This window comes from Melopsittacus undulatus, chromosome 6 (assembly GCF_012275295.1).
Source record: "Melopsittacus undulatus isolate bMelUnd1 chromosome 6, bMelUnd1.mat.Z, whole genome shotgun sequence".
NCBI lineage: Eukaryota > Metazoa > Chordata > Aves > Psittaciformes > Psittaculidae > Melopsittacus > Melopsittacus undulatus.
In genome coordinates, this window is record NC_047532.1 from 82,699,483 (window position 1) to 82,720,546 (window position 21,064).

At 39.7% G+C, this 21,064-nt stretch overlaps 1 protein-coding gene across 3 annotated transcripts in view; it reads left to right on the plus strand.

Moving 5' to 3' along the window:
• TENM1 (teneurin transmembrane protein 1) overlaps positions 1–18,563 on the plus strand; it is a 235,949-nt gene extending 217,386 nt beyond the window's left edge. For all 3 annotated transcript variants that reach the window (XM_034063828.1, XM_005148358.2, XM_013128841.2), the window contains 7 exons: positions 1,657–1,829; positions 3,529–3,764; positions 8,914–9,210; positions 13,247–13,634; positions 14,283–15,503; positions 15,991–16,133; positions 17,609–18,563. In XM_034063828.1, the coding sequence (XP_033919719.1) occupies positions 1,657–1,829; positions 3,529–3,764; positions 8,914–9,210; positions 13,247–13,634; positions 14,283–15,503; positions 15,991–16,133; positions 17,609–18,367 (3,217 nt within the window). In that variant the 3' untranslated portion in view covers positions 18,368–18,563. The remainder of the gene's footprint in view (positions 1–1,656; positions 1,830–3,528; positions 3,765–8,913; positions 9,211–13,246; positions 13,635–14,282; positions 15,504–15,990; positions 16,134–17,608) is intronic.
• The last annotated feature ends 2,501 nt before the right edge of the window (positions 18,564–21,064 follow it).

Here is a 21,064-nt window from a genome sequence, read left to right on the forward strand (position 1 = left end):
TTTACACCATAAAAATGAATTATTTGATGATTTTCTATGTTACAGTGGAAAATCCAAATAACCCAGCGAGCTGTCATATCTGTTTGATCAAGCAGCAAATTAAATACACCTGCCCAATATTCATGGAGTTTTCTAATGATGAAAAGTAGTATCAGAACCATTTTTAATCGCTGGGTGTGGTACCCAGTCAGCTTGCACAGAACCAGAATAAGTGCAGAATGGAAATAAGTCACAGGATGTATATGAGGGCGGTAGGAGGTGATTATATTGTATAAGTTTATATTGTATAAGTTTAACATTTGATTAATTTGTCTGTCAAAAACAGCACACGATGGTCACCAGTTCATTGTCCACTGTTGTATTTAGGAAGAACAGCTGCCCTATTGTTCTTTTTTGTTTTAAGGGAAAGAGAAAAAAACCCTTAATTTTCTAATTTATTTTTTTTGCCAGTAGTTCTTGTGACATAGATTTTCCCTGACTAATTAGGGGGAAATGCAGATCCTAACGAAATGATGCCAACACATGAAAGTGAAAGACATAACCAGATCGTCCGCTGACGTGAATTGGAAGAGCTCCATTGGAGGCAGCACAGCTTTGTTGGTTGATACACCAACTGAGGATATGTTTTGTCAATGAGAGGATGCAGTTAATAAAACATGAAAACTTAATTAGGCTTTCCTACCTGCACAAAAAGGTTTCTATTTTATGAACATGAGAATTGGTTTTACTCATGCAAATACATCTGCAGTATCAGCAGTGTCATAGATGAATAAGAAAATGTGTTGGCATCAGTAAGGTTTTAAGATGGGAGGCATTAACATTAAACAATATCAAGCACCAAGCAATGTTCTGCATTGTTTTCTGTGTTCATCAGAACGAACAAAAATATCTGTAGAACTGAAAAGCCCTCTTAGAAACACTGCTCCAGAGCTTTTGAATTAATTATTGACTTTCTCATAACATGGCCCTATTCACTTAAAGTACCTTAAACTAAAAGAATTTCTTTAGCATTGATGAAATTTAGGTGAATTAAAATGTGGTGCTCTAGATTCTGGTGCTGTTACTTGTGATGAGAAGTTCCTGCTGATTTGACTAGGCCCATGGGAAACGTAACACAAGAGTAAAAACCATGTAGGCAACTTAACTGCTGCAGATTTCAATCTAATTTTATTGCTATTGTTACGCTTTAAGTCCCCTTTTTAAATGCGCCATTCATATTATGTACTTCACACATCAGCAACAAAAGGCAGGTTTTGAGTGTTGCAGAATCTAAGAATTGGTTTTATTTAAACTTAAGAGTTACAAGACACCTTCTGGGGGGTGAGTTGGTTGCCTGAATACCGAGTGACCTCCAGTGGCCTCCCTCCTGCATCACATCCCAACAGGCTAAGCCCCGACCGTCTGTGCAGTGCTGAAACCTCTGGCAGAAGCTGCGTAATGAAGGTAGCATCTCACTATTCCCAGTTCTGTTTTATCCAGCACCACTGAGTAAGAGCCTAAGCAGGAATTCGGGTTAGGGAATGAATGCATTTTGAGTGAATAAAGTGATCAATTCGCATCTTTATACATATTGCACAGTGTTGACAAATGTCAGGAGAAAAAACCTGCAAGAGGATAGGGATGTAGTTCATGGCTCTCTAACATCATGTCTTGCAGGTATGACTCTGATGGCCATCTGACAAATGCAACCTTCCCGACCGGGGAGGTCAGCAGTTTTCACAGCAATGTTGAAAAGCTGACGCGAGTGGAACTTGATACTTCTAATAGAGAGAATGTGATCACGGCCACAAACTTCTCAGCTACCTCTACAATATATACTTTAAAACAAGGTAATTAAAGCATTTATCTTATTTCTTCCCTAATCATTAAATTACAAAGTCTAGACATTATAGCATTCTTAACTGCTTACATAAAGAAAAGACATTAGAATTAGTTCATTTGTTTCTTCTTTGCTTCAGTACAAATAGCTAGATAATGCTTTAAATTCTTCTGGGGTACCAATTAGAAACAAACCACAAGTGAATTCTTTTCCTCCTAGAAGGATAGATTCCTGTTATTGGAATCTCTGATGTCTTCAAGCTTTATGTGCTACTTTCTGCTTCAGTATCTGGGGACTTGGTCTGCCCTATAATACACTGAGCTTTGTTATTCTAAGAAATATTGCCCAGAAGAATGACATGGTCCACTGATGTTTTAGCACTGACATGCCAATGCTGTGAGTTCTTTCTGGTAGTGCTGTGTTCTGGTGATGACAGCACTTGTAGAAACAGGACAGCATGGCCCATCTCTGCTGGTGACTGTCTTGGGATGAGATTTTGACTCAACCCCTGTAGACACTCCAGTACTTCCCTGCCAGTATCATACCTCTCGAGAAGTATTTACTCTCTGCCTAATGGTATTGCCACAGTGTCCTGCAGATTGTGCAGATTCATCACCAAAGTGCTGGGTTTATATAGTTTAATTGATCTGGGTTTTTTTCTCCTTGTTGATTTTCTGTTGTCAGTGGATTGTTCAGGCTTTAAGACAGCAGGTGATGAGAAATTGCTCTCTGATTTCCTGCTACATCTGCCATAGAAAAAGTTTGTAACTGAGCAAACTACAGAGTTTTTCTTCCTCTCAGCTTTTAATCTATAAGAAACAAATAGGAAGAACTCACCTCACAAGATACTCATTCCTCTTCACTATTGCATTGCAGAGACAGCACTGAATAAGTGGAAATAATTATATTATATTGTTGTATTGCCTGTCAGGCGTTGTCCAAGTGACCCCATCTGGTCTCTCCATCATCTCCTGGCTGGCTGATTGTATGTCTGTCCTTAAATCTGAAACTCCTCAAAGTTAGTATGTTACCGAATTCTGTCTCAGGAAAGTGCTAGCACAGTATGGGCAGTGCCAGAAATGAACAGATGTAGTTATTATTATACCTATCATATTTATGAATTCATATGATTTGCATATTTGCACATCTCTGTGGAACTATCACGAAGCACCCTGTGAGCAACTAGTCAGTCAGAAATACATCTGAGTCACAAAGTCTCTTTAATGTAATATCTGTTATCTTCACTTTTTGAAATACCCAACTATTTTCCACGTATTCATGTCTCAAGAGCTGGGCCAGTTATTTCTGTGTGCACCAGCTTTAAAAAAGGATGCTTTTCGTAGTCCCAAGTTTCATGCTTGACCTCAGATACTCATTGCGGTCATTGAAGCATTGCGCTATCCCCTTCAAAGAGTTAAAAGAGCCCAACCCAGCCTATGGGTTTACATACTTTTAAGCTGAAAGCAAAAATTCTTTATTCCTGCTGTAGGAAACCTTCACAGCAGAAATCATCAGGCCAAATGTACCAAAAAGCTCTTTGAACACGGGAAGGCCCAGAGGTCACGGGTTGCAAAACTCATGCTGTAGTTGGTGTGTGTTCAGCTGTCTGTAACGTAGGGATAAAGCCCTGTTGCACATAATACTTGTCTTGTAAATCTGGAGATCTGAGCTTTTCTGTGTTCCCTGTTTTTGGTGGTTGTTTTTGACAGATAACACACAGAATATCTACCGGGTCAGCCCAGATGGGTCTCTGAGAGTCACCTTTGCCAGTGGGATGGAAATCACACTCAACACGGAGCCTCATATTCTAGCAGGGGTTGTCAGCCCCACTTTAGGGAAGTGCAATATCTCCCTTCCTGGAGAGCATAACTCAAATCTCATTGAGTGGAGGCAAAGGAGGGAGCAGACCAAAGGCAATATCTCCACGTTTGAAAGAAGGCTACGGGTAAGGCTTCCTCTTGTGTAAAGTGCAGTGTTCTTTTGAAAGCCGTTGAACTAAAATCACACTGAAATGTTCTGCTCTGTAAAAACAGTGATGGAAACTTCCTGTCAATGGTGGGCCCCAGCCATGAATTCCAAAATCAGACTCTTCCAGCAGTCATGGGGATGCCTGATCTCTATTTGATTTTGCTTGTGAGACTTGACCTCAAGACATAATTAGGTTTTTTTCTTCCTCTTCTTTTTCAACTAAGAACTTAATTATGGCTTTGGAAGAAGATATGAGCCAAGCATGAGGCATCCTGGCACAGCAGCGGAGTTGGAGCCTCCCTCAGAGAGCCTTTCTGCCTCTCTTAGATGTATCAACCCTCTTTCTTCTGGGGAAATAGCTGATGCCAGCCTCTGCCTGGGACAAGGGTCTCACTGGGCACACCTTGGGTGTCCTGGCCATTGCATATGCTGCAAGCCAGAATGATGCAGAACCTCTCTGTGTATCCATTCAGGCTGTGTATTCAGACCTGTACCACTCGCTCTGAGACCCCCTTCACTCCCTCTGGCAAGGTTACACTATGGCTCCAATAAAGATTTACTTTAACATTGCATCCGTGGGTTATTTTCAACTGTGAAGATACCTCACAGATTACAATGACAGATGGTAAACATTCAGCATTTAATTAGGTAACACTAAGGCTCAAAGAGACTGCTACCTTGCAGAACAGGTTTCTTATGAAATCAGTTCTGGTTTTCACATTAATACAACTTAAAATGCCTGTACCAGTAGTACAACTGGGAATTGTGGCCTTAAAAATATTGCATTATGAACTGCAACCTTTCTGGATAGGTATTGTCTCAGAAGGTGCATCTGTTAGCACTGAAAATACAGAGATGGTTATTAAGATCTCTGGATAGTCTTATGGTTTTCCTGCAGAATTTTCCTGTTATGCATTTTGTATTTTCTGGTTTTGAAACTGACTGCAAGTTTTTTTAACTCATTTTCACTTGGTTCCATGTGATTTTTAATATTCCCTGGCAAAAAAAAGAGGAAATTGAGAAATTGGTCAGGATTAAATGGATTCTGGCTGGAGTCATAAAACGTTCATTGGAATACTGCGATGCTGAAGCTGTCCAGATCTCAGCTGATTGACCTATATCTGGATCAGTCTGTTGGTGCAGAGAAGCACTTATGTACTCCTCTTTGTCCACCTTCACTTTCGATGGAAGGTGAAGGAGAAGTGTAAGAATAATTTTGATGTGCTGCTGTCTTGCATTCTGTGTCCTTCCAAAAGTATCCACTAGTATCACAGCTGTTGAACATTGCATTGTTATTTCTGTAAACTGTGTCTTTTTATACGTACCGAAGATCAAGGAGGTTTATGGATTTTCCCTGCCTACTCAGAAGGACAAGTCATATTTACAGCCTTTTCCCTTCTCTTGATTCCACTGAGCACTAGGACTCCCTGTCCAAGGACTGTCATGGCAAGGTGGGAAGGAACCTGACAGGATAGGACATCAAATACAGATTTGATAGTGGAAAGGAGGAGAAATATTCAACACATAGGTTACACTGTGTAAACAGGCACAAGAGAAAGGGACAAATGGACTATTGAGGCTGTTACTACCAGTAAGAAGGACATTGGAGGATAGGTGAAATATGTGGGTCCTGGAGTTCAGCTTTAGTACTGAGGCGTTTGTTTGGGATGCTGATGGAGTGGGAAGTCAGAGAAGGTGGCAGGAGCTGGAGCACTGCAGGTGGCAAGGAAGGCCAGCAGCATTTACCCAGAGTCTGCTATCTATCATTGGTGATTAAAGGAAATATGCAGGACAGCAAGCAAAATATATCATCATATAGTGTGTTTGAAGCAATACACCAAATAATGAATTTAAGGCTGTTGACAGATCCTTGAGTACTGCTGGGGGAAAGAAAAGTGGCATCATTAGAAGCCCTTATGCTGGATGAGGTTCTGGCAAGGCCTTCTGAAAACTTCTAGTTTCATTTTAAGTTGTATTTTACAAAGTTTTAAAACACTTAATATGCCATGACTAGCACAATAGGTAGTGTGTTAGAAAGCTTGCAATGTAGGGCAGAAAGAACTATGCTGAACTTTGAAAATACATGTAAAGAAAAGCTCTGGGGATTGGACCAGTTCTCAGTGGAAATGAACAGACTTTTGGGAGCCTTCAGTTAAAGAATTAAAACAGCACAATGGAAGAGCCTTCTGAGGGGGAAAAAAGCATAGAAATGAGGTTTAAAGATATTACTTTGGGATCAGTCCTGATACCACCATTGAAACCAACAGCTTTGAGTGTTAACAGGTATAAATTAGGAGGCAGGTAACTAGGGATGAGATAAAGAATGACCCAGTTGAAGACAAGAAAGCGTTTCCTTCTCTGCCTGGTCCTAACACTTGGAATTCTTAATCACAATTAGCAACCATTTTGAAAGCATGTCTCTCTATTAGTGTTATTTCCAGTTTTGGAAAGAGGCCACAGTTAGCACACTGTGAATAATGCTGTAAACGTGTTTTAAAAAGTGGGATTTTTGCATGGTGCACATTCCCTGCTCTGGAAATAGAACAGAAGTAAGTTAACTGAAATGCTAGAACAGACATCTAACTTTATCTCAGTATCTAAATCAATGTGGGAAACAGGAATTAATTACAGGTTTCCTTTAAGTGAAGAACCGCCTGCCCTGGCACTTCCTGAAAGTACATAAAACAGTCTGTAGGCATGTATGCATTTTATATTAATAATAAATCTATGTACAATCAGGCATTTTAACATCAATCTTAATCTAGCAAGACTTCTTTTTTATCAATTGAACTGCTATTTTAATTGACTTCTAAAAATGAAGCAAAGGCTGCTGTTAAAACCAATGAGCATGATGCATAGTAATATACTGATTAGAATGCAGCTCTGTTCTCTCCTGTCTTTTGCATAACTTAGAGGAACTTGGCATTGGATGCAGTCCAGGTTTTATAACTGAATATCTACAAAATTAAAACTTGAATGCTTGGCCAGTCTTACTTATTTTTGCCTTTTTCTTTTCTTTTAATAACAAAAAAGGAAGTAACTCACTGGCCTCAATTCAAAAGTCCTACACATAAAGGCTTTGACGGCTATGTTTATTATGGCATTTAGCAAATTATCTCCTTTCATTTACCAGTCTTACAGCAACTTCTAATGATAGGACCAGATCCTCTGCCAGTGTGTATCCATTTACGTTGACTCAAATCAAAACACAGACAAGGAAATAATACAATCATCTCATCTGATTTACAGACTGTAGGCAGTTTAGGCTTGAGAATGAAAGTCAAGAGGAGTGCACATTTATGTGATTATTTCTACTGTGAAATTTCTACCTATAAAACTAATGGAACTAGAGCCAACTAATGTTTAAAAATATATAATAAATATATCTTTTTATGCATTACTGATAGTATTATTGAAGTCAGCTGAATTTTCTCCTTACTTTCATCAGCTGATATTGCTTTCAGAAACCAGTTTTCCCTGGCTTGTAAGAGGACATATGATCTCCATCCTCTCACAGGGGCTCCTTACTGCATTGTGTGTACATTGGAGGAGTCATCTTTAAGAAGCCACTGGGATTTGAAATCAGCCTTTCAGTGATAATGTTGAAATGAGGCCTGCTACCAGCATATTGTCCTGTCCCTTGAGAAGGGTGTTAAATTTAACTTAAACCTAATATAAGAAAGTAAACTAATGAGATATAAAATGTAGAATACAAGAGAAGTAATGGCATTCACCTGAACCTTATTTTCACTGTGTGAGTTGAACTGAGCATCACATTTTGCTTGGGCTCCTTAACTATCATTAAAGCATAAATTGTAATAGTTACAGCAGTCTACAGGAGTATATAGGTATTTTATGGCTATTGTAAATGAACACTATTAAAGTCAGACATGTGTGTATATAAAACCCCAGGAATGGTAGTTGAAGAAAGAACACCTGCTTCTTCTAGATTTTCAAATTATTTTGTATCTAAAAACAGAAAGTGGGAAGGGGGAAAAAAAAGGTTGTTTCTAATCACTACCACCATATGATCACAGCTTGAATTATTAAACAGATATTCTTAACTATTTCCTTTATGGCTATGCCTCCAGGTCTCAGTGAGAGTTAGCACTGCACTGTGCACTGTGCTAACACCTGCACTGACATCATCTTTGCCGTAAAGAAGTTATTAATTGGAATAGATTAATACAAGTGATTAGATAAAATGCAGCAGGTTAATACAATGAGCGCTTTGAGCATTGATCTGAGAAAGGCAAGTCAATGAACAATGTTTTATGGTTCCCTAAATTATATCTCTGATTTAAATGGAGTTTTAATAGTGATTGCCCAGTGACTGAATGATGTAAGGAGCAGATGATGACAGCACTGGATAAATATATTCTGTGTTCATGAATCTAGTTCTGCTTTGAACTTGATTTCAGAGAACTGGGCTGCCCCTCCACATTTTCCTGTTGGACCATAAATGTTAACAGCTCGTAACACAGTCACTATATTCATCTGCTGGGCACAGTGAGCTTAACAGATGTTGCAGGTCCCAAATATGATGAGAGCTGCAATGAGGAATATGGCTGGGACCAGGCCCTGCTGCCACAGGCTGTCACGAGCTCTGGGAAAGGGATGGTTTTGTGACGAAGTATGAAGATGCTGGTGAGGAGGGTCTTAGGGAGCTGCAAGCACAGCTCTTGCCTTTGCAGCATCAGTATGTGACCTGGTGTGGGCTGTCTCAGAGCCAGTAGCTGACCTGTCAATATTAACAGAGCTTAAAAGAGAGGATGTGAGATAGGATATAGTTAGTTTGTGGGCTTAACTACACGTCTGGCTGGAATCAAGAAGTCCATCCACAGTTGTAAAGAAAAACTTAGGAAAAGGTGAGAGCAGAGGTGAGGTTTTAGTACACTGACATAGGAAACATCCTATAATGAAAAGTATGATAAGTCTGAATGCAAGCGGCATTTGTTTCTTGGTCCTCCTCTTTCTAGTGTGAATATTTTTGTCTCTAATAAGGCCTAAATTTTCCATCATAATGTTAAATCTCTGCACATTTTTATTAGAGCCAACACAGAGATGTTTGGTTTGTGTGTAATTAAATGCATGTTTTTCTTACTTTGCTGTATCTTTGTGTTTAGGCCCACAACAGAAACCTGCTTTCCATTGATTTTGATCATGTAACAAGAACAGGAAAGATATATGATGATCATCGAAAATTCACTCTTCGGATTATGTACGACCAGACAGGACGCCCAGTTCTATGGTCACCCATCAGCAAGTACAATGAGGTCAATATCACTTATTCACATTCTGGATTAGTCACCTATATCCAAAGAGGAACCTGGACTGAGAAAATGGAGTATGATCCAAGTGGGAACATAATTTCCAGAACATGGGCAGACGGTAAAATATGGAGTTACACATATTTAGAAAAGGTAAATAATCTTTAAAAGTGGATTGTTGTACCAAGGCCAAAAATATTTGGTTTTATAGAGATCCTGTATTGTGAACTATGTTACAATGTCACCTCTTGCAAGAGTATTTAACACTTTTGAAACAGAAAATGCAGCCAATTACATAACTGAATGAAAATGTCTCTGGAAATGGTTAGACCTACATGTCACCCACTCAAACCTGCCATAGTTTAGTACTGAAAAAGTTATCAGCACCTCAGATTTGTTTCATTAGTAAAAATGACTTCTTGGTCTCAGTCTGAGTGAACAAAAGACATGGTCACTGCTGAAAAGCACATTGCTCCTCTGTATAACATAGTCATAAACATAACAGTACTGAAAGGGAACTTTTTGCTCCCCATCAACACAGCTCATGTTAAAACCAAAATGACAATACAGCAAGTGCAAGCTTACCTCTATTCAGTGCTGCCCTGAAAAAAAGGGGTTGATCATATGAGGTGAAAGTTTACTTCAGTATTTATGAGAGCCATTTGGGAGGGGGAACGTTAATATGAAATAAGCTATTGCTCTGCTTTTATAATGACTTCATGTCTAAATTGCCTGAGTATTGTAATTTTCATTCATGTCTATGGGTAATGATCGCAAAATGAGGGCATAAGTGTTATACAGACTGAGGAAGAGCAGTGTTTCCTTCATCTGTAGAAGTATCTTATTTGGTCTTTGTCTCCCAAAACCAAAAACCCAATGTGTATTTTTAAAGCTTTCAGAACTCATTGTGAAATTGTATTCAAACAGCATCCTTTTAACCCTTATTTCTTAAATAGCAACATCTTGAACTATCCAATACACTGTGAGTTTGCAGAACATTTTCTCTGAACCTCTTAACCACAGGGAAAGGCTGGAAGGGTACAGGTGAGGTAAAACTGATAGGGGGTATTCCACACAGAAAATCCAATGGCTTTGAAGTTATTTATACATAAAGTAGTTCCAAATGTGTGCTTTTAAGATAAACTTTGGTGTCCTTTTCTTAAATGTATTTAAGCTTGATCCTCAAAAAACTTAAACCCAACACAGAGAAAAAAATGATTGAGACTGGAGAATGCATAAAAATCTGATTCCTTCCTTGTCTGTATGCAGTTTGATTCTTGCATGTATAAACAAGATTAGCAAACCCTAGAAGCTTCAGAAGTTTGGTTCAGATAAATTTGCCAGGAATTCTTTTGTTTCTATGCTTCTCTGCAAATGGCAAGTAAACAGGTGTTTAGTAGAGCTTTCAAATACTTGGGCAATGTGCCTTTTTGGGGGAATCTTATTTTTTCTTTGGGTCTAATGGACCGTCATTTTGGAAAGATTAATGCTTCTTATCTTTCCAAACCACTTTTTCTGTTCCTAGTTTATGATGAGCTTATAAATAAAGTCATAAAACTGTTATTCTGGAATTGTACACAAGTGGCCAAATCCTGATCTTGTAGAAGCAAATGGCAAAAGCTAACAGGTTATGCTGTAACTGGTCATTAAAATAACTGGAAGTCAGACACACCATGGATGTGATCTCCCAGCTATTTAATGTACTTTCATCACTGTTGTTGAGCCAAGGAAAGATGGATTCACTATCAAAATTAGATAATGAAATATCATTTTGTAGCTCCATCAAAGTCAATAACTCATTGTGTTAATTACATAATGATTACTAAAGGTTGTCTGAAACCTCTTAAGATCCAGTGATTCCTTTTATCAAAAAATCAATTCTATAATTCACTTCCAATTCACAGTTATTTAATTCTTCATTTTTAGCACTTGATGTGTTAATTCGAGCAACCTGCTCGAGTGGAAGGTGTCCCTGGCCATGGCAGGGTGGTTGGAACTGGATGAGCTTTAAGGTCCCTTCCAACCCAAACCTTTCTATGAATCTGTAATTATACATCTTCAAAAATCTCTGCTCCTTCCAAAATGAGCTCAAATACTTTGGGTTTTAAAAGAACTATGACAGTAGCACTGTAAATAATTCTTCCTGATGAGATTCAGTTCTTCTTGTTTTGGTCACTTTCCTCTATTAGTTAATGGTGTTATAAAATTGCCTGCATATTCCAAGCTTGCTCCCAAGATCCTGCTGTCTGCCACCAGACAAAATAGATGAGCGGCTGTGTGCGTATGTTGGACAGAAATGACATCTAGTGGTGATGCTCAGCATTTCTGTGGATCCCCACTAGAGCTCCCAAGTAATTGCCACTGGCTGTTTGTCTTGATATACCATGTGGCATCAGTCATTACGTGGTTGACCAGGCTCTGGTTGCTTTTATAAAATGACAGCTCTCTGGATGTTTTATGAGCTACCCTCTGAAATCCATTAAAACAATTAGAACCCAATTTGTGCAAAGAGTGAAAAATCTATTGTAATATTATTAGGATGAATTGGGAATTCATTTTAGAGGTATCCTCTAATAGGCTAGAGAGGATACTAAGTCTTCAACCCTTGTACTGTCTATCCTTTTACTATCCTGGACAAAAGTGGAAAAGCCACAAAGTGCTGTAAAAATGGCACAGAGGGGCACTGAAGTTATATTAGAGATGTTTCTGGTCTTGTTATTCATACTCTGTCAATGGCAGACAGCTTAAAAACAGGCCAGGGAGCAGTATTGAGGGGGAGGCGTCACATCAGTGCTAGAGGAGAGTTCAGCCAGTGGTTTACTGCAGATTGGGGACTCTTGGCTGAAGGTGAAAACAAAATAAACCCTGTGCATGTTAGAAATGCTTGGCAGACCAGCAGTAAAGCAATGGGAAAGCTCAGTGTAAAGATCTGTAGTCACCAGTTAGCAGAGGGTGACTTGCAAGTGGCATATGTTGGTGCTCTCTGGCTTGTATACAGGTGACAGATGCCTTTCACCAAGGACAGGAAGAAATACATCTTGGGAGGGCAGGGGGCCAGGGCTGCAGAGGGGATGGCCAAGGCTTAGCCTATCTTTGGCCCTTTCAATAAACACTTGGGGTATCTGTCAGAGCAAAGTGGCTTAGGGCCAGGATTACTTAACACATTGCAGGGTTGATCTATTCATGGTTTTTTCCAGCTAAGGTTTTTGAGCTTAAAGGACAAAAAAGCCCTTTTTTTTCTGATTACTTCCCCCAGTGCTGTATGAAAAAGCAGTCATGCTGTTCCTCATAGGGCTTTGTTTTAGGGGATATCTCAATCATGCATAAGCCTGATAAATTTGCTTATGTGCCTGGTAGGTTTGGGCCGTGAGCTAAGAACCATGCAGTGTCAGCACTCAGGTCACTGAGACTTGAGTCTCAGCTCAGGTACTGTGGCAAGGATGTTTCAACAGTGACTGTTCACCAGTGGGCTTGTACTCCGTGACACTGCGACTTTACATACTCATCTGCCAAACAAACCAGTCAGATTTCATTGACCAGCCACAATTAACCAGCACAGGGCAAAATATCAAGTACCTCTGCAGAAATTGCATTGTTTGTAAATACTAGCTAACAGAGACAGAAGTGACTACTTCTTGGTGTGACTACACCAAGCAACCTGCAGACTGTTTTCTTCACCTGCAAGCATGGGACTGCTGGGGGAATGTGCATTTAATAGAATACATACTGAAAAAGGGGTATGTCTATGCTAGAGGTACGTAAACTGCCAATAAAAGCTAAACACCTTGTACACACCACTGAAAGTTTCCCCTTTGCACCTACCATAGAAACATCTGCTAGTGCTGATGCTCTGCCTGTGTGTGTGGAAAAGGTTCTTTCTGGTTTTGCTTCCTGAATGACCTAAATATTTCCAAGCAAAATAGCAAGTCAGCATGAGGCTGAAATGCTATTGAGAGCCACATCGGCCTTTAAGTTTGGAGGTCCTTATCTCTAAACTTATTATTATTCTCCTCCTGTTTTGTACCACCTTGATGGCCAGGTCTCCTGCAGCTGAAAGCTTCACTTGGCATTGTACAGGCAGTAAGACCAAACTACAGGAGTGGATGTGTTTTTCAGCATTTCCTTAACCATCAGGCACTCCCTAGATGAATACTCATTTGCTTACTCTACCATTCCTATTTGATTGCAGTCTGTGATGCTGCTGTTGCACAGCCAGCGCCGCTACATCTTTGAGTATGACCAGTCAAGCTACCTGCTGTCGGTCACCATGCCGAGCATGGTGCGCCATGCCTTGCAAACCATGCTGTCTGTTGGGTACTACCGCAACATCTACACCCCTCCGGACAGTAGTGCAGCATTCATCCAGGACATTGCCAGAGATGGACGGCTTCTGCAGACACTGTACCCTGGGACAGGGCGCAGGGTCCTTTACAAGTACACCAAGCAGTCCCGGCTGTCTGAGATTCTCTATGATACCACTCAAGTCACGTTCACCTACGAGGAATCTTCTGGGGTTATTAAAACAATACATTTAATGCATGATGGGTTCATCTGTACCATCAGATACAGGCAAACAGGTTTGTGTAACTCTTACTATTTTACTGAAGTTTTTGGCCCTGATCCCACACTTTCCTGGCATGAAATTCCATTATTTTTATGTCTGCAAGTTCTTATATTTTATGTTTCAATAGAAAAATGTGTGTGTGTCTATGTCTGTGTCCATAGGCATATATAGCTCTCCCATTTGAAATACAGTTTTTATTGCTTGGTATGGAATAGCTCATATAATGTTTGATTGTTTTTATTCCACTGTGTGGGTATTCGCTAAATACTAAATCAAGTTGTTTTATTGTTTACATTTTCAAGTTTCCTTGCTTATACCATAATATAACATAAATTCAAAAGGACTGTTTATACAAGGAAAGAAATCAACATATAATATAAATTTAGTTTAGAATTATCTTGTAAGTAAACAGAAATTATAATTATTAATAAGAGAGCATTCATTTAAACAGATGTTAATAAAATATGAATATTTTGCAGAGCAAACATTAATAAGGGTTTGTGAGAGAACAACCTAACATATTCTTAGTTAACGGTATTTTCTGAGACAGTCAAGTAGCAATAAGGCTTATTGCCTGTCTGCTTGATCTGTAGGCTAAGTATACTGTGGACATAATTCACTATTCTTCTTGCTTTTTCTCTGCCCTTTTTGTTTTGGATAGGTCCACTTATTGGACGCCAGATCTTCAGGTTTAGTGAAGAAGGACTTGTAAACGCCAGATTTGACTACAGCTATAACAACTTCCGTGTCACAAGCATGCAGGCCATGATAAATGAGACGCCTCTTCCCATAGATCTGTACCGTTATGTTGATGTTTCTGGCAGGACTGAACAGTTTGGAAAATTCAGTGTCATTAACTATGATTTAAACCAAGTTATAACCACCACTGTGATGAAACATACCAAAATCTTTAGTGCTAATGGCCAGGTGATTGAAGTACAGTATGAAATTCTCAAGTCTATCGCTTACTGGATGACCATCCAGTATGATAATATGGGTCGTATGGTGATCTGTGATATACGTGTAGGTGTAGATGCCAATATAACAAGATACTTTTATGAATATGATGCTGATGGTCAGCTTCAGACGGTGTCTGTGAATGATAAAACCCAGTGGCGCTACAGCTATGATCTTAATGGCAACATCAACCTGCTGAGCCATGGGAACAGCGCACGCCTCACTCCTCTGAGATACGATCTGAGAGATCGCATTACCAGACTTGGAGAAATTCAATATAAAATGGATGAAGATGGTTTTCTCAGGCAAAGAGGCAATGAGATCTTTGAGTACAACTCTAACGGTCTGCTGAACAAAGCTTATAACAAAGTGTCTGGCTGGACTGTGCAATACTGTTATGATGGTCTTGGAAGAAGGGTTGCAAGCAAGTCAAGCCTTGGGCAACACTTACAGTTCTTCTATGCTGATCTCTCCAACCCAATAAGAGTTACTCACTTGTACAATCATACCAGCTCAGAAATAACATCCCTGTATTATGATCTTCAAGGTCATCTCATTGCAATGGAATTAAGCAGTGGTGAAGAATATTATGTTGCTTGTGATAACACTGGAACACCTCTAGCTGTATTTAGCAGTCGGGGCCAAGTCATAAAAGAAATATTGTACACCCCATATGGAGAGATCTACCAGGACACTAATCCAGATTTCCAGGTTGTCATTGGTTTTCATGGAGGGCTCTATGATTCTCTTACTAAATTAGTTCATCTGGGACAGCGGGACTATGATGTCATTGCTGGCCGATGGACGACACCAAACCATCACATATGGAAACACCTGAATGCTGTCCCACAGCCATTTAATCTCTACTCATTTGAAAATAATTACCCAGTCGGCAGAATCCAAGATGTTGCTAAGTACACAACAGGTAAAAGTAACATGTTTCTCATGCAAATACAGCTGTCTGTCAAATTCTGGCATGGATTTAAGACTCCAGAAATCTTTTGCATACCTCTGAATTTACTGTTTGGCTCTAATCTTACATATGTTAAATTCATGTCTTTAATAGGTAACATTTTACTGAGCTTGATCTGTTTTCTATAGCTTTATGGTAGCCAAGAAAATAATTTATAGCTGCTTCTGCTGCTCTTCTAAGTGCTAAAATTAGGGGAGGAATGGAGGCAGCTTAATTTGGATTTTTTCCACTATAAATAGATAGAAGGTACACTATTGATCCGAGTATAGCTATGCTTTGTAATCAGATAATTTGTTTGCTACAATAAACACTGTAACCAATACTGAAAACATAAATGGATGTGAAAATGATTTCTGCATAGCTGCAATTTCTGCAGACTACCCTCGCTTTTTCTAGGAGTTATGTACCTTATTGCCAGCATCCTTTTCTTGTTTTGTAGACATTGGAAGTTGGCTAGAGCTGTTTGGTTTCCAGTTGCACAATGTACTACCTGGATTCCCAAAACCAGAGATAGAAGCTTTGGAGACAACATACGAACTTCTAGAGCTTCAAACGAAAACCCAAGAGTGGGATCCTGGGAAGGTCAGCAGAAATTCTGTTCAGCTTCTTCTAATACTAAAATAAGGATTTTTATTAGACTATGTTGGAGACCAAGGAAACAATGTGACTTTATCTTTCAGCATAATAGGCAAGGCAAATAGTCTAACAATAACTTTCATGTTAACTCTGTACATGTGTCAGAGTGGAGTGAGAGTTTTAAGGAGATGCTTTTAGCAACACAGTGAAGCAACTTTGCAGCTCTTTACAGAGAAACTATCCAAATTTCAGAAACAAAAGGGTAAAAGTGTTAAAGTGTTGGTGTGAAAATGGAAAAAACTACCCAAAAAAATGTGGGATTCAATATTAAAACAACAGATTTTCATCTTTGTTAGCAAAAATGCAGCAAGAGATGCAAAATCACTGAGCGTAAAAACAGCTTTACAAGTCTGTACCTCTGCATAGTTATTGAAAAGAGAAAGGAAAAGAGAAATTTTGCTATGGATTTGTAGGGGGATCTGTAAAACTCAACCTCACTTCAGGGCTTATTTTCAGCTAAGAAGAGGTATCAGCTAAGCTAAGCTGATAGCAGTAGCTATCAGGGTCTATCAATCAATGAAACTGCAACAGTACCAACTACCGATATTCTGAGCAGACGTTCATGTTCTTCATTTGACCATATGAACATCTGTTAACAATGACATATGATTTTGCGTAGATGAGAGAGAAAAGACTCCTTTCCTCTGATGTAGTCAGGAAAAGGAGGTATAAAGTGTTGTGAGTTCATGTTCACAGCATTTAGCGTACCTCTTTTTGCATGCACAAATGAGTACAAGAAGTGTAGAGGGCTGGAGGGTCAGAGCTAGTTCTGGATGTAGGAACGTGTTCATGCAAAATTATCACTGAGATATTAAAGAAGCTATTACAAAGGCACAGAAAAAGTGTATTGATGGGTATAGTGTTGAAAGACAAATAGCTGGTTGAAGGGGTTTTTTTTTGCCTCAATCTACAGATCTGATGTACTTCCCTGGTTCTTATTGTTCTAGTGTCTTGAGACCTTCACAGCCTACTTTCCTTAAAGGATGGGCTATGAAAACTGTTACTGCTATTTTACAGAAGACATAATTAGATGCACAGAGACTAAGCATATATTCGTGTGAAAGAGCACAACTTTGAGTTCAGATTTCTCCATGCCTAAGAGTTGAAAACTGGCCTTTAGAGTAACAATTCAAAGAGGGGTGGAAGAAAAAAAAGGAAGAATAAATACAAAAAAATGCCATTTTTAATAAATATGTGTTCTATTTGTTTCCTGTAAATAAAAGGGTCCAAGAGGCTGAAGGCAATGCCTTAGGTGATTAGAAAGCCTGTGCATGTACCCAGGCTCTGTAGATAAGCACAGTGTTTTCCAGACAAATTGAAGATCCATTCTAAGCAACCAAGAGATGAGTAGGGTCTGTGAGACACTATAATGAACTGCAAGATGCCTCACCTGCAAACTTTACTGATGTTTTCTTTTCCAGACTATCCTTGGCATTCAGTGTGAGCTACAAAAGCAACTCCGAAACTTCATATCCTTGGATCAACTTCCCATGACACCCAGATACAGTGATGGCAAGTGCTATGAGGGAGTGAAACAACAGAGATTTGCAGCTGTTCCTTCAGTATTCGGAAAAGGTATCAAATTTGCTATAAAAGACGGTTTAGTGACAGCTGACATCATAGGTGTGGCTAATGAGGACAGCCGGCGCATTGCTGCCATCCTCAACAATGCTCACTACCTGGAGAACCTGCATTTCACCATAGAGGGCCGAGACACGCATTACTTCATCAAGCTGGGGTCTTTGGAAGAGGATTTGGCCCTCATTGGCAACACCGGAGGACGACGCATCTTGGAGAATGGCGTCAACGTCACGGTGTCACAGATGACTTCTGTCATCAATGGGAGGACTAGACGCTTTGCTGACATCCAGCTCCAGCACGGCGCACTCTGCTTTAACGTTAGGTATGGAACAACGGTTGAAGAAGAAAAGAACCATGTGTTAGAGGTAGCCAGGCAGAGAGCTGTGGCTCAGGCCTGGACTAAGGAGCAGAGACGGCTGCAGGAAGGGGAAGAAGGTATTAGGGCATGGACAGATGGAGAGAAACAGCAGCTTTTAAGCACTGGGAGGGTACAAGGCTACGATGGATATTTTGTTTTATCTGTGGAGCAGTATCTCGAACTTTCTGACAGTGCCAATAATATTCACTTTATGAGACAGAGTGAAATAGGCAGAAGGTAACAAAGAAAATCTCTGCCTTTGCGTCACCAAAGACTGCCTGTTTTTAAACGTAAAATGGTTTATTGTATTGGTTTTTCTAGATCAGAACTCTGTATATATAAATATAGAGGAAAAAAAACATATCCAACTGCCTTTAAATGTGACAGAAGATGGTATTTTAATATTGTTCGTTTAACTCTTTGAGAGATGACAGTGACAATTTTTAGTTCTTGTGTGGCAGTATTCAAAACCTTCAGAAGCAGAGTCCTGACGGCCGAGCAGCGCGACCTGCGCGAGTCCCCGCAGGGTAGGGCAGAGCACAGTGTGCTCTGCTGCCTGCTAAAGAAACACAGCTTTTTTGTTGTCCTTGATTTAATAATTTGCCAGTTATCTAAAGGGTTACAGAGCCTGATTCTGCAACCTTCACTCACTGGGTAGTTTGTATCCCAGTGAGATCTCCCAGAAGTTCAAGGGATTGAATACAAAAACCAGACTGTGTATGGGAACTCCGTAGTTGCTCACTGACCCCTCATACGTCATTCCTCACAGCTATGATCTAAGGGGTTTTCTAATCTGAGAAACCCAGCTTGTATTGGATACAGTACGTAAAAGGCTGTCCCATATGGCCTTTAGCTTTGCCACCTCTCAGTGATGAATGCCACGTTATGTCTACTTTTGCATGTGGGGGCCTCTCTCCCAAGTTTTCCCTTGGTTATGCTGGAGTCCAGCAGCACATGTGGAGCTGCTGATCTTCCTGGAAGAGAGGTGCAGGGTGGCACCGTCCTGATGGGCTTCAGATAGGTGTCAGGGGTGGCCAGAGAAGAGCTTTGAGAGCACTGCAGTCAGCTGGAGTCTCTCCACTGACATCAATGTGCTCCAGAGATGGCTTTAACTCAGCACTTTCAGGACAACCCTCATTGTCCAGCTGGGAGAGCCCACATGGGTATGGTAAGGGCAAGCCATGCAGGATCAGTCCTGTCTGTAGTCATTGGGCCAGGACTCATCTTTTCACAGATCATTTGGAAATTGCAGTGTTGTTGGGTTTAGACATCTTGTTCTTTTCATCTCAAATTAATAATCCTGTTGTATTACTCATTTTTTCAAGTCTGAAGATTGGTGGGTTGGGAGTTGGTGAACCTCAGTGTGGATAGTGAATATGTTTATAAATGTAGAGTCATTTTGAGGATGACTCTTCACTTTTCAGCTCAATATCTAGAGCACATAGAAAAGCATTATATTGCATGGACAGAAGTTTTTATTTCCCAAGGTATCATGCGCTGCTGGCACAGTTATTTCATAGCAGAGTAGGTGATCCTTCCTTCAGCTTGTCATTTCAAAAAGACCTGATTATCGGGGAGGTGGGGAGGGATGGGCAAGCAGATTTCCTTTACTGACTTTCACATGGAGCTAGAAGTCTTGTAATAGAGCCTGTGTATCCGTAACAGTGATGTTATTGCACATTTCTTTCGAACAGACATAGTAAATATGTTGAAACAATTTTTACTCATATTTATTGAAGCCAACAAAGTGCTTTCTTTGTCTTTCTTCCCTTCTTTCCAGTTGGTTTTGTTTTTTCTCCCCTTGTTTTTGGGCAAGTGGAGCAGACTGTACCAAAGTTAGAGATGAGCCTGAACAGGCACCTGAGACCTGAACCCCCCATAGGGGTTTGAACTCTGGTCTCACCCCATTAGCATCTCTTTTCAGACTCCTTCCGCTCCCCAGCTAGGGGGAACTTTGGACCAAAATCTGCACATCCACATTTTGATCGGGCTCATCATTAACTAATGGACAGAATTGGGAGCTGGCAACATCTGTGTTTGACAGCTCTGATTTCTGTAGTTTTCCATACAATCACGGAGAATTTGAATACCTCCACACCAGCCTAAAAACAGACCTTCAAATCCTCCAGCCTCTAATAGGCTTTTAATCAATGGAAGAATAATTTATGAATTGTATATAGAGAGTGCATTCATAAACGTGATGATGTATTTTATCACTGATCCAAGATGTCAATATTAGAGTCTATTTTACTTATATTTTAAGCAATTATACTTTTTTGCAATTCACTAATGAGGATCATTTTCAAACTGCTTTAAATACCCATTATGAACAAATATTGGAAGGTATTAGTATTACCTTGAACTGTGCATTTCTAGTATGTAATACATATTTAGTTAGCTTGTGCCTTTAGTTTCTTAAAGTTATATTTGTATTATATGCAGGAAATGCACTTTGTATTACTACAGCTGTGTGTTTTAATACTGCCTTGATTACTGTTGTTCTCATAATATGCCAAAAGGTTGAAGAGTGAAATGTGTTACAAGTTTGTCAATGGAAGTACATTTGGCATTTTCCCAGTTCCTGGGTACAGTCTAAGGTACACTTTTGAACAATATTTCTTGTAAGAATATGGTTGTATAAAGAATCACAAGACATTACATGGCCCAGTTATAGAAGAAACAAATAAATACCTTCATCATAACAGTTTCAGACATTTAGGAAACTAAATATAAATGTTGTGTTGAGATGACAGTGCTAAAGAAATGAGTTATTACTGAAAGAGCACTGGAGACTGAAGTAGCTGCACATGGGCCGACCAGCAGTGATTTGTGAAAACTAAGCAAACAAATAGCTTTGGGCCACCTTGTTCACGAACAACCTCAGATGGAGGCAGGGAATATTTCAGTATCCTTGGGTTTTCTTCTTTTCCCCTAGTAG